Below are 14823 nucleotides of genomic sequence, written 5' to 3'. Positions count from 1 at the left end.
CCAATGACCTGTAGTTTTTTATGAATTAATATTCAACCATGAAACTAGACAACAGCTGCTGCTGAATTTCTGAATCAATTTGATCAATAAAATGTCAAAAATGAATATCCTGTGAAACAAAGAAAAGCCTTACAGCTGAGCAGCTGAATATGCTCCATGTTAACCAACTGATGAACAAATTGTTTCAGCTCTACATCTACACGAGGATATGAAATACAAAACATTTCAGCTGCTACTGCCTGGGACACAAATGAGGGACACAAAATCACACTATAAGCACCGTTTGATTAAAAACTACTATCGCCAAATGTCCTCATCAAGTATGGATGCTGCACGAAGATATTCATGTTTATTCTCTGTTCATTCCTGTAGCGCTCATTTCTGCTCCTGAAGGGTCCAATCACTGCAAAATTAGGATCCTTACCTTACAATATAATGCGCCTTGACACAAATATTGGTGTGATTTAGCGCTATATAAATAAATTGAATTTAACTGATTGCATCTGGAGAGAGTTACTACTGGTTAAGCTGATCAAAAAAGCCCCTTAATGTTAAAAAGTGTCTTTGGTGACAACCTTCAATCCTAAACCCTAAATATATATATTTGAAAGTATTTTTACTCACTTCTATTGCAGAAGGTCGAACCAGGAAATATTTTGCACATTTATCAACCATTCGATGAGTCATTTTTGCATTTTTTTATTTTTTGTTTTTTCATCAGTCCGTTAAAACGATGACTACCACAATTGGTATGCTAGTGGAAAATCCCCTTGCTTTTATTTTGATCTTCGATATGACTTAGTCTCCTCCTCCAGATGAATTCCAGTTTTGGACTACACCTGGTGATGACAGTTCTTCTTTTGCTCTGACGAGCCAGGGAAGGGTCGCTCTTACCAGAAACGGCTGGAGGTGGCTAGCTGCTTCACGTGATACCACACCAAGCTCCCCAAGGCTTCAAAGTAGCACAAAAAAATAGCAGCTGCGGTCCAAGAGTGTGGAATTACAGTGTGCCTGCGTGACGAGAGGAAGCTCATTAAATTCCTCAATTATATTTGTCACAAAGCACTTGGAGATTAAGACACAAACACTGCTACTGCCAGGAATAGAATCCAAATCTGTGCAAAACTGTCACAGAGTCGCCATAGGCTGAGTCGCTATCATGGCGTGATTCAATAACAGCAGCAAAAACACATATTCAAATAAAATGCTTGCAGAGTATGACTTTCAGATAGTGCTGACACCCTGCCAAGAACCACTGTGGAGTGCTAATGTGGTTATTGTCACAGCTTCGGTACAAACGTGTTCCTTCTTGCCTACAGCCCATCAAAACCCGTGCGATCTTCTCACGCAGCAAGCCACCTCAATTACGGCAGCGTCACCTCCGGCTCCATCGGCCCTTCATCCTTCCAGTCTGGGAGTAATTCATGAGGGCTGTGTGGCCTCCATTAGCACTCCTCCGCAGGGACGGGACAGACTCTAAAGCACAGCATTCAGGGAGCACACAGGGGCCCCGCACTTTACCCTAACAGCTTCATCAACCCTCCATCCCTAGAGCCTCACACATACACACGCACACAATCTCTGGAGGGCCCAATTAGCAGCCATCACCTGTAATTCAATAACAACACTCCCTTTCTTTCAGCCACTCCAGCTCTCTCTTTCTCTCGACTGTGAATTTGCTTGCATAATTTAAAAAGAACGGCGCTGAATGTTCTCCTGCATCAACAAACTAATCTAAATCTACAATGACAGTCTAATAGATTTGAATAGACTTTCAGATCGTGTGTGCAAGCGAGGTGCGTTCCACCTTCTGGTGTTCGCTTTCACAAGCTTCATACATCATCCTGCTGGCTCCACGGACAGCACGGGATACGGAACAGATGAGAGACAGAGTTCACAATCCACGTCTCTAATCAAATCCTCTGTTCCCTCCTAACTTATTCAGCTTCTATGCCTCCTATGTGGCAAGTGAAGGAAGGGAGTGAACCCCACAATAAAGAGTAGCTTAACCACAAAACCTACAGGCAACAGAACCAATGAAAGATGTGTCCTGCAAGCAACTTCTTTTGTCCCAACAACAGATCAAAACCAAAGCCTTTTCAGATTAAATGACACAAAAAGAGACATTTTCATTCTGGATTTGAGAAGTCTAAACTGTCAAATGCATTTTTGTTACAAAAAGAAAACAAATATGAGTCGTTTAGTTTCAGATTAACTTTCTGTTGATCGAGCAGACATGTGTTATATCAATAAACCTAAAAACACCCATTTCTACAAGAAGACTCAAAATTATGAGTCAACACAGGAGACTTAGGCCTATATTTCTAAGATCTAAGATCTAAAATCAAGCAGCGGTGTGAAAGGTGAGAATAAATCGCTCAGCTTTGCCTCCAATCTCTTCTCCAATCTTTCTTCCAGTCCCAGCAGCAGCACAGCAGGACTGCTAGGACACTCCTCTGAGTCTCAGGAGTGTCTCAGCAGGACTGCTGGGACACTCCTCTGAGTCTCAGGAGTGTCTTTAATGAGTCAGGCCATTCCTAACCCACCTGTCCACTGCTCTTGATTTATGTCTCCTGAGACCAGAAGCGCTGCCAGGACGTCGCCCTCCTACTCCTACAGTTATTTTTTTTTATATTGTTTTCTTTTTTTGGTTTGGATGGAAGTGGCTTACTATGAAGAATGAAATGAATGAAAACAGAAATGGAATTAATCACAGTGACGTCAGACAGAAAGTACAAAAATACTCACATTTGCTCTCAAATAAGCAAAGAAACACAAAGGAAGCACATTTCAGATGCAAGAACTAAAGAATATGGTGTCTGAAAGGTTACTGTCAGACAGCACTAAAAACTTTAAAGTAGTTTATTTTGCAGAATATATATTTTTCCACTTCTGGAGAGGAGATACATAATGCAAATCTGGCATTACAAAACCTGTTTCATTGGTGCATGTCTAATGTTTAGTCAGCTGACCAGCTCATTACTCAAACACTCACTACAGCTCAGCTTGCTGCTATGACTCAGTGGTAGTAAGAGAAGAAAAACTCTTTAGTTCTGTATTGTGTCAAATGTGGAGATCAGAAGTGAACTTAGGTTTTATTTTTTTAATGATTCCACTGCTGTGCACTTTACTGCACTTTAGTTTATTAATTTCCACTTTTACTCTGCTCTCAGCTCTGCGTGCATTTTTTTTTTGCACCAGCCTCCCCACACCTGTCGCTTTTTGGTTTACCTTTGAGAAGTGTCCCAATTTTAAACAGCAGTAAATCAAAGCGAGTATAGCCTATCACAGGCAGGTGGCACTCCACTTCAGTGACCAGCACACGCAAAAATTACAAATCAGCTTAATCTCTACTGTACGGCGCCCTCGCCTGCGGATCGGCACTTTGCCTGGAGGCGGCGTTCACTGATTTCCTCTGTTCTCCTTTTCCGCCGGCAGAAGAAGAAAAGAGAATGGAGGATGGCAGGGTATGCAAATTGTACCACCGCCAAAGAAGAAGGAGAGGAGTTTCCCACCGGCTGAGTGCGAAACGAGTGCTCCCCCTCTCCCAGGATTTTGAATGGGACTCTTTCTTTTGAACACACTTGCCTGCACGCGCACACACACACACATATACACAAACATAACCCACAAAATCTCACAAAAGAGTTAATGCATTAAATATCTGAGTGCATTAAAGCGCTCTTATAAATGAACACGTATGCATTATTTTAAGGCGGTGGTCAGCAGCAGCAGAAGATCGACCTCCCTCCCACCGTACAGATTAAAGTCTTAGCTGCTGGGGGAACCTCTCGAATGCATGAATATTCAGGTGGCAGAAAGGGAACAAAAAAAGGCAACAGCAAAGCGTGTTAATTATGAAAACGGGTTAGACCACCTGTAAGAAGTTTGGCAGTTCCTCCGAGATTTTATGCACTGGTGGCGCTGGAGGTAATTTTCAGTTCTGGTTCCACATTTGGCTTTGTTTAGAGCGTAGGTGGCAGAGAGCAAACTTTGTCTTCAAAACATTGATTTTGAACGGCGCTGTAAAGTCAGAAGGATTTGGCCTAACTATAATCTTATTTTAATATGACACGGCAGAAAATGAGCTTTCTGGTGCCTCTCAAAACATTTTGTTTTCTGGGAAGAATAATGACTACAGTCTTGCTTTTTTTCAGCAGCATGAAGCACAGGATGACTGAAAGGAATATAGAATCTGCTAAAGTAAATGCAGCTTTTACAGTAGCAACTAACAGAACAAAGGTATTATTTAGTGCTAATACAGAAACGCCGTGGCACTGATGATGGACACCTACAAAACAATATGTTTTAATGGACAAAGACGTCATCACATTTTAAAGCGAGCTCTTTCAAAATGACATTAGTAAACAGGCACAGTTTAGTTTTCACAGCCTTTTCTTTGACTACTTCCTTGTAATCTTCATGCAGAACAGAAAGAAATTAACACCGAAACTCTGAGCATCCTCATTCTGGTCACTGCTGCGCAGTTTCTCTCAGCATACGGCGTCTTGTACTGTACCTTCTGCTGTAACACAGCTTGAGGGCTGCTCCACTGACCTCTGACCTCGTCGTGAAGGACACAGAATTTGCCTGCATCTTTTTTTTAAAAAGTCTTTATTTAGACAACTCTGCTCTTTGCAGCCTGAATGACACAATTAGTTGCTCTCAGTTTCATGTTAAATGAGAGGGCGCCGCACCATTTCCTTTTCACCTTGACTAAAAATAAGTCTCACGTTGAGTGTTCACGAGCTGCAGGGGCAAAGCGCTCACACCTGCATGACAACAGGCACGGCTGGGCTGGGTCATGTTTTTAGTCATCTGTCAAGCCAGCACAGCTAATAAGTTGATTGTGATTGTTGCTGCTATATTGGGTTTACCTCAGAGCCTTCACACATGTACAGTAAGGCAACATGAATGCGACGCATCAAAAGAAGCTGCTACAAAAGAAAATGTTTCTTATGTTGGTCACACAGAAATGTAGAGGATGAGGTAATAACGTCCGCTGAAAGGTGGAGAAGCTGCTCTGCTTTTCGATAAGGTCGTGGTGCACTACTTCAGCAGATTTCTGTGTTGACTTCACAAATCTAAGTGGAGCACATGAGTCACTGCTGGATATCTATCAAAAAGGACTCATGTTTTATTAACCTGATCACGGATAGACAGCATTAAGAAATATCAGCTTTCCAATACTTTCCCTGTTTGGGCCATTCGTTCAAATATAGTATCTGATCAGCTTTTTAATGTGCATAAAACATGAATACAACCAAAGCAATAATTGTAACAGTGACTTGAAATGAAGCAAACTGACAGTATAGCTATCAAATCCCTGACTGTGTTACCTTTTTTGTTGTTGTTTGATTGTTTTATATTTACCAATTCATAGAAAGAGCTACGTTCAGCAGCTCTCTTGTTCAGAAAGGTTCACCAAAGATGGTAACCCCACATGATTTGGCAGCTTTTAGTCCCGATGTCCTTCATGATGTGATTTGTGTTTGCTGACTGTGATAAACTCATCTACATATTCACATTTAACTTTGATGTTTACATTTGTTACCAACAGATACACCATACAAACTTCAACCTAATGAACTGTCTGACTCTTTTATCTGATTTAAAGCTAGCACTACAGAAACACTGTACAATTCCGAAAGCTTAAAAGCTTAAACACCCATTCAAATCTAATGCACACGCCTCGATTAGGCCACACTGAGTCGGCTGCCTTCACTTTCCGTGCCTGATCTGTCAAGGTGCCTTTATCAGCACACGTCATCTAATTGAAGCAACAGCATTCAGCAGGAACCGCTGATGTTCCCTCACAGGCACTTTGTTAATGCATGTAAATCCAAACAAGCAAGTCTGTGTTGTCATGCAAAGCCTGGAGGAAAGTAGCAGCTTCCCACCTTGATGCTAACATCCCCACAATACACAATGCACACACACACAGAGCTCAATTAGTCACAGCAGCAGCATCAGTTAGCCCTGATGCACCTCCCCCTCCGGACCATAAAAAGCGATAGGGAGGGGCTAAAGCTGAACGGCTAAAGACATCCTGTAGTGCTTTGTCATTCCATAGCCCCATTTGTGCAAAGGAAACACACACACACACACACACAGCTTCAGGCTTTTTAGCACAAGGAGAAAGTAACTTCAATGATCACTGGCCATAGATCAATTAACAGCTAATGTTGACCACAACCACTTCTAATACCAGTCAGACCACTTCTCTCTGAAGCGCTCATCTCCCTCACAAATAGCAGAGGCGGCTGTGCGAGTAAGTGTTCACATAACACTCAAGTAATATTAAAAATAATAGCCTTACATGCAACAACTGCATTGGCTAGAACATGTCCAGATAAAAATACAGGGTTGCATTACAGAAACAACTTGGATTTTGTGTAATTCCATTTGCTAAATGCAATTATAAGCCATTATAACGTCAATCATTTGATACCCAGCTAATCTAATGAGTGTAACAGCCAGTGTTAGCTTGCAAATAAATGTTCAGCATTACCTCTGAGGCCTCACGTGACTCTGTGGGACTGTGTGAAAGACAGCTGCAACTGGAGCACCTGAGGGTGACCTCAAGAATATAGTTCAGACATAAAAGATAAAAGAGACCTATTAAACAGGCTGCCACTTTTATATGCAACCCATCTTCCCGTAACGAAAGTGTGTGTGCAGCTTTTCTGTGTTGCTTTGCACCAAAACTACAGTCCTGCACAGTGAAATATCAAGCAGTGATTTCAGATAATAAGCTCAATTAAATAGCAGCTATGGTACTTTCACAATCGGGCGAAGCTTGGTGGTACAACATGCAAGACATTAACCGTGCAATACAGCAACTAGAGAGGAGTGCTCATAAATACGAGGGAGAAGGAAAATGCCATTCATCCACACATCAAACAACAGCAGCCTGATCAAAGAGGCCCAGCATTCACTGATTCACACCAAGAAATGTCTGTTTTGTTGACCTGATATTAAAGAGCAGTCACTGAGAAGAGTCACTGAAAGCTGTCTGTCACTGCAGCAGCATTGATTCTACTGGCAATGCTGCATGTCATTTCTCCAAATGCACATCTGCCAGTTAAATATTGATTATGACTAAGAATATTTGCATTAGCACAACATCAATTCTAGAGGTACAGCTGAAATCAAAATGGCAACCTAAACAAAAACAACCCCATCAGCAATCACTCCAAGAACAACTCTCACTTCCAGAGTACAGACGGTGGTGACGGCAGAGTCCTGGCTCGCTTTTACGTACAGTATGAGTATCCAAGCCTGGGAGTAGGCCGCTGTGTTTATCCTGTCAAGGTATGTTAACACCAGGCTGCATTCCTGTAGTCCCTAAATTGCAGTGTTAGATTACAGCCCAGCTGAGAGTGCAGCACTTTAAAGGCGCTGGATGATGAAGCCGTGACCAAAGCAGCGGCAGCAACAGGCAGGGCACATGGAGGGCACACACCTGCCATTTACAGTTGTACTGCAGACAGTTAGCATGGCAAAAACAACTTCACACTTTAGCTTGAGCTCTTTTTCCTGCCGGACATCTGTATTATATACTTAAAAAATAGAATATTTGTTTTATGTGCACTAAATGCACAGATTAACTTCATCTTGGAAAAAAACGAGGGTTACTGGAGGTCTTTGCTTGGCTTTTGCATCAACATGTTCACAGTTGCTGATGCCTGGTGGAAAATCATTTATGTTGAGAGCCAGAGGAAGGCCAGCTCTCTGCCAGCTATCATTAAAACCAGACAGGTTGGGTTTAGTTTGTTTAGATAGGCGAGAACAATGCTATTTGAAGTTGGGTGGCACAATATCACAGCACAGAGACAAGTGGAAATGAGACCCAGTGCTCTTTCAAGCAAATTGCCATGTGGCTTGTTATTAATGGATGAAGGCACAACTCCAGAAAATGACAAAAACCAGACATGAAGATGTTAAACCTGACATTCTGTGCTGCTCATACATAAATAATATGAGCCAAAGACAAATCAAATTATGTAGTTTTTTTATCTTTTGGTTCCTAACTAGCTCCAGAGGAGGCACTGCAGCAAAGACCACAGTCAATGATTAGCTTAAATTACAAGGCCTGGAAGCAGATCGCTATCATCACCAACTTGACTTCTATCAGTGACAGATTACCTGCTCCATCTGATAATGATCTGCTAATGTTTTTGTTAAGCGCTCTGGTTCAGTAAAACCTAATTGTCCAAAGTAAAGAAATGCAAAAAATCAAACTGGAGATTTCGAGCAAGAGGAAGACAAATGAAGGCATAAATGGGCCCTTAAAACATGAACAAAGCAGATATTAGGCTAATAATGTACAATACAGCTATCAGTGATTTCAGTCATTCTTCTAACGTGTAACTGTAAAATGTGTTATGATTCATTATAAAAACTTAATTAAAGGGAACAAGGCAGACAAAACCCAGGCAAATGTGAGTTGTTAGGAGCAGAGCTATAAACAATTACCTGATTGTTCTACTGACAGAAGATTAATTGAAGAACCATTCTCATATTCTTTTAGTTGATTAGGTAATATTATTAATAAAAAGTAAACAGCCTCTATTTCCAGCATCTGAAATGACTGCTTTTGCTTTTTAAGCTTAATCTAGGTTCTCTCTCTACTGTTTGTGGAGCACAGCAATAGGGCTGCAGTAGTATAGAGACTGTGTGCTTTACCAAAAATTGACAGATTGTTATTATTTTTAAGCATTTGCTGATCTACAGCGTTTAAAAAAAAAATAACAAGCTAGTGATGGGATTGGAAAGCTGTAGCAAATTGTTTAATGTGTCAAAAACACACACAAACTTACAGCTTACTGCTTTTCTGGCAGTTGTTTATTGCAAAACAGAGACATCAAACTTGTGGCAGTGGAGCTTTGGTACACCTGAGTCACACACAATGCTCTGTCCTACTCTGATTCTGCACTAGAATCAGACTAAGTGATAACAAAGCAGTTGCACGGATGCTAAAAATCTACTTGTCTTCCCAAACATAAAGTAGACCGGGACTTAATAAAGCAATCAGAACCCAATCGATCAAATAAATATAGCTGATGATGTAAGTGACATCTAATGGATATTCATACCAGACAGAATCTGACAGGTGTATCATCTCCTTGCTTCCTCAAAAACCTGTACATACATATCTGACCGATCAAAAACGTGCTTCTGTTTTCATTCTTACCTGATGCAATAACTGTAGAATGCCACATATATTTCTGATATGTACAGAACATAAAAAAAACATAAACCACTGCAATTCTACAAAGTCAGCAACTTGAAAATGTTATCTGGGGATTAGTGAAATTATAATAAGCATCTTTGGTAAATATGTGATAGTTTATAGGGAAAATATACAAGCATTTAATCACAAAATGAATCAGCATATACCTAATTAAGATGTCATCCTCCTTAATGAGTAAAATCTAAAAGGTGAAATCTAGCTAAAATTACCTAAGCAACCTGAGTTATCACCTGCAAGACCAAGGATGAGGAAGTAATCCAGCTTTATTTAATTATAAAGGGTCCATTTATATGAGTATCAGGTAAGGTGAGCATTTTAACGTGACAAAGAAATAAGCTTTTCGGGGACTTTAGTTGATTAAATCAGCAGCTGGTTGCCACATCACGGTGACGACGACTGGTTGGAGGTCATGGTACATTAGCACAGGCTAATATTTGGTACATCAGCTCTTTTAAAAATCGAAGAGGTAGCTGAGGATAAACATTGTGTGTGCCACCTGGATCAAAAGGTAACAGGAAACGAAAAAGAAAACACGCACGTGTAAAGAGGAAGGGTGGAAACGAACCGAAAGGCAGAAGGCGGATGAGTTTCACCTGCAGCACATGAAAGCGCTGCGCACTGAATCACAACACCTTTTGCCATCTTGATTGTGCGCCCCATTACACGGACCGGGATGCGCTCCTTTCACGTTACAGGCTCGTTTCACCTCAAATTTTAGAGGATGTACAGAAATGAGGCGCTAAGAAGCATTCCCATCAAGAAACCGTGGCTTAAACGCCGAGATCGCCACGAGAAAATCGGTGAAAATACACCTTTATAGGTGTTGCATCACCTTGCGTACCTGGCTGTCTCCGGTCCAGAAAAAAGCAGCAACCCCGCCTTCACTGCAGTAATGGTACTGACCGCCATTCCCTTCCGCACACTGCTCGGGAAATTGTATAACGAACTATCAGCACAATGGATGGACACGGGAGGTTTGACGGTGAGCCACATAATCAACACTGTTATCGCACATGGTGAAGAATAGGGGAAGAATAGCCACCTTATGCCCCGCTCATTTTCCAGAGCAGACACACACACGGAGAGCTGTGGGGTGCACTCGAACAAACGAGGCAACCGGTCCCACAAAAAATACATAAAAGGGGGATAAATCATGTTCAAGTGGGTCAGAAAAACGTGTCGATGACATAAACACCGCCAGAATAGAGAGGGGTTGTTTAAAAAAGGGGAGACGAGCAACCATTCGAAGCTGGCATGGTGCACACGGTGAGAAGTACCAGAAATAAATATTTAAATAATCACGTCTACCTGCACAAGTTGACATTTGGAGCGGTTTTTCTGGCTCCTCACGACACGCAGAGCTTTTAGGAAACGGCGAGCAGATCCTGTTCCGTGAACGGTCGAGAGCCGCAGGTGTTATTTGTGTTTATTTATAGGCCATTGGTCAGCCCCGTTATCCGCGTTCAGGTAAACATGATGATGATGATGGTGATGATGATGATGGCTCCCGTGTAGACGCGCAGAGTCACCGTCGTGTCGTCAGCAGGAGGGGGAAAAAAGGTGCTTTCCAGCCCCTCGGCTCACAGACACACCATGCCTCATAACGGTATCCAAAAATATATATATTTATGGGTTTACTTTTTTTTATTGGTGGATGCAACGAAAGAGGGGGAGAGTACAGGTAAGGAACTGGCCAATGAGGGAGTCCGGATGTAGGTGGGTGTAATAACGTTAAATTTAGACAGTCCTTTGGAGCCAAACTCTATTTACACTTTCTTTACTTCGTAAAAAGAATGAGATCGTTTTCATAATGAGATATGTGAGATAAATCCCCGCGATCCTGTATAAACACCACTAAGCAGCTAACCGGTAATTACGTATTATTTCCTTTTAATACATAAAAACAAGCAAAAACAATATATATTTCCAGTATTGTGGCGTAAACCCGAATTTACCAGTAAAAGAAGCAAAAGTCGAAAACGTGTAATTGAAGCGGGGGAATCGAGAAAAAGCACGCCGAATAAGGAGAAAATGCTAAATGAATAAAGGTACGCTGGTTCAAACGGAGACAAAATGCATGCACGCGTGAAAATAAACTCGCGAAACCTACCTACTTCTGCAGAGTAAACAATGCAATATACACGCTTACCTTAAGTAAGACAGCATGTGTACTTGCAGTTGGAGCAGGGAGGGGTAAAGTGGACTTGAAATAAACATCCCATGTCTTTGCCATCACCGGAGCAGCACAAAAATAAATAAATAAATAAGTCCCATGAATCCACCACAACAGCGTGATCCACCATCCGGCCATGAAAACAACACCCATAAAGTAAAGTTATCTTCAACGGAGAGCGACCACCAGCTCCGTCAGGGGGGGCCGAGCAAGCAGCAAGTTAGCATGAAACTAACTAACACCGCAACAACCTCGCCCTAAAAGCTCACACTCTCAACTACAAGCTGCGCTCAGCGGGCCACGTTGTTATGCGAAAGCCCCGCAACCTGCCACCAAGTGCTGCCGTCGTTACAAAACTGACCAAAAAAAAAAAAAAAGTGCAAAAAACAAAGAGCAAAGTGGAAAATGCAAACAAGTCTAAAAGCGCTCCTCGGGTTATTCTAGCAGGCAGATAACGGTTCACTCAGTCGGGTTTGCCCCATGCACCGCTAGGCGGAGAGAGAGAAGCCAGCCAGGTATAACGGTACACCACCACACTGGGATATGAACGCACTAATACGGACCAAAACTCCCTGAAATGTGCTCCAACTAACTTCCAAAAGTCCCCAGAAGAGGCGGACAGCTCATCGACAGCCCGCCTGGCTCGACCAGCAGCGGTTACGGCGGAGTTTGGACTTACCGCTGCTCCTCCTCGGGTTCGCCTGTTTTCTGCGCTTACACCTGGGGCCATCCGCCATGATCCTCTCGCTGAGTCTGAAACGCAGCGGTTCGCAAGTCACCTCCCTCCCTCCTCCTCCTCCTGTCTCTCCCGCCTCCCCCACCTCCTCTCTTCCTCACCCCTCCCATCGACTTTACGACATCACCTTCTTCCTCGCAGAAACACCTGGTTTGCGACAGACTGCCCGCTTTTACGGCATCACCTTCTCAAACACCTCAGCACATGGCCCCTCCTACTGGCCGCACATGGGCGAGCTGGGAGCTCAGCTGCTGCTGCTAACACTGCTGCTGTGTCAGAGTGGGTCCTGCTCGCACGCTGGCTGTGCCACCCACCTGACTGCTGAGTGGGAGATTGAAAAGTGTAGCAGTAAGGTGCTTCTCTGCAGGTGGAAAAGTAGAAACGTGGCGACACAGAAGAGCTAAGGGGGGTGTCAATAAGTCACTGATAAGAAGTGCTGGAGGAACACTGGGAAACATACAAGTCAAAGCCATGAACTAATTGATTAATTAAGAAGTCAGCTGGGTTTCAGTTTTCACACTTTATCAGCAAAGTGGCAAATTTATTGTTGATTAGTTACAATTGATAGTTACACTGGAGTAGGTTATAATGGAAATACTCAAGTTCAAATTAGTACTCAAAGTTCCTGAGTATTTCATATTCAACTTTAGTAGTCAGTGTTATCAGAGACACACAGAAGCCATAATTTTCTGTATATTACATTGTTGTGTCGTTATAAATAGTCTACAGTGTTGTTGAGGTGAAGCTAATTTACCTTTTTAATTTTAACTGTAACAGTGTAGCTTGCATGGTGTGTTTTTAAAGCGTGTTCTTAAAGTCCTTAAATAGATGTGATGTGGTTGAAGTGTGATGTATAAAGTAGCCGAGTGGTAAATATTGTACTTTTTAGCTCATTGCATGTGCTTGATACCTGTAGTTACACTGCAGATTTAGATAATAAAGCAAACTATAGTCTAATCAATAAATGAAGCATGTTGTAAGTGCATGTGTTATATGTTAGAATATAGTAGACTGAGACTTTTTCAGTAATGTCATTTGCATGTGCATATTTATATATAAACAGTAATGTGCTGTGGGATGATGGGAAATAAGTGCAATAAAACATTGAAATATCTGCAAACATACATGGAAATACAGTATATAAGATGAAAACTGAGTTTTTACAATTCTAACGAGCACCTTTATTCTTCAGTGGTGCCTGAACTTTCACAGCTAAGCTTTCTTGTAATTTCCTAAAGTGGTCTTTAAAATCAGTTCTTCAGGGTTCTTGAAGGACATCCAGAGTTCTTCTCTGTCGGCTGCCTTTTGTTTCATTCTGTGCTTCTGTAATATTGAGATTCAGGATAGTGTTCCACTGTGTATTTTTCTATCCAGGTATACTTTTAGTGCATTGACAGTGTGTTTGGGATTATTTTCATGCTGAAATTGCTGTTTTATGGTATTGCAGAGCATTTCTCATGATGCTTCAGAGAAAAGTAGATGGATCAAATGAAGGACCAGATTTAACTCTGAGGTTCCATGTGAGGTCTTTGCTGTATTTTTCTTCTTTTTTCAGATTTTCAAATGAAGACAACTTTGAGATACTGTTCATCTGCTATGGGTAGTTGTTTAGACCTTCAATTTTTCTTATGTCCTCCAGTTGCGCAATTTGTAATGATTTTTTTAAGGACAAACTTCATATCATGTAGGGGATATGCCAATTTTTCCATTTATAGCTCTCTGGAAATCACCTTGTTGCTGTAGGTATACTATTTTATGTCTGCCAAACTGTGTTATCGTTGACATTTCTTTAGATTCAACTACATGAAATGGGAAAAAGTCTGATAATAAAAAAATTGCTAAAGATAGAATTTAAAATTGGCTATTTGCTAAGTTTTCTGTTATTTGTAGACACTACACTGATTCATCCCACAGGTTAAGTGCTTTACATACAAAAACAGAGATTCCTCTGAAAACATTCAGGTGCAAGGACTGAACTAAAAATGGCAGCCGATGAGCAAAGAAAAACTATTCTAGTGAGCTTTTGTTCAAGATCACCTAAAAATAGAAGGATAGAAAAGACTGGCTGCATGGTAACAAAATCTAAAAAATGAGGGAATATATTTTTATTTTGATATTTTGATTATTTGACTTTGAGATGAACACATAACTATTAGGCAAAGGTTTATTTATTTATTGTATTTATTTAGTACTACTACTAAGGAAAGCATAGGCCAGCAAAGTTAATCTGATCTCAGTGCCAGCCCATATCAGTGAATTAATCATCTCATACCCTTCTACACAAAGTCACAAAGGACCTGCCAATTAACCTGCTTCACCAGGCATGCAGTTGCTATGCACCTGCAAGCCCCTTTGCAACCCACCAAGCTTCACTCCAAATGTTTAATGTAGATTTAAAATGTCCCTAACAAATAAAAATAATATTTTTTTCGAATATTATTCTTGAAAGACAGATGATTATCACCTAAAGGCAGCAAGCTAATACCTCATAGGAAGAAGCACTCTTGCACTTTGATTTAATCTCTTCTGATTTTCTTGCTCCTGTCAGCCTATGACAAGTGCATGAAGAGAGGCGAAGGGAGGACACTCATGGGGTTTTACTCCGTTGCATCACCTCTTGTGACCACTTCTTGTATCTTATTTATATAAACTCAAATA

General features: G+C 41.4%; 1 protein-coding gene across 2 annotated transcripts in view; it reads right to left on the bottom strand.

Moving 5' to 3' along the window:
* The window catches only part of LOC146368056 (zinc finger E-box-binding homeobox 1-like), a 76709-nt gene extending 64490 nt beyond the window's left edge, over positions 1 to 12219 (bottom strand). The window contains exon 1 of one of the 2 annotated variants that reach the window (XM_084913605.1): positions 12109 to 12219. In XM_084913605.1, the coding sequence (XP_084769731.1) occupies positions 12109 to 12166 (58 nt within the window). In that variant the 5' untranslated portion in view covers positions 12167 to 12219. Of the gene's footprint in view, positions 1 to 10564; positions 11397 to 12108 lie in introns of those variants that run through there. The other variant, XM_084913606.1, reaches the window with a different exon arrangement.
* Positions 12220 to 14823: the final 2604 nt, after the last annotated feature.

The sequence above is a fragment of the Perissodus microlepis genome, chromosome 18 (assembly GCF_051167445.1).
Source record: "Perissodus microlepis isolate ML-2025 ecotype Zambia chromosome 18, ASM5116744v1, whole genome shotgun sequence".
NCBI lineage: Eukaryota > Metazoa > Chordata > Actinopteri > Cichliformes > Cichlidae > Perissodus > Perissodus microlepis.
This window is presented reverse-complemented; position numbering and strand designations above follow the sequence as displayed.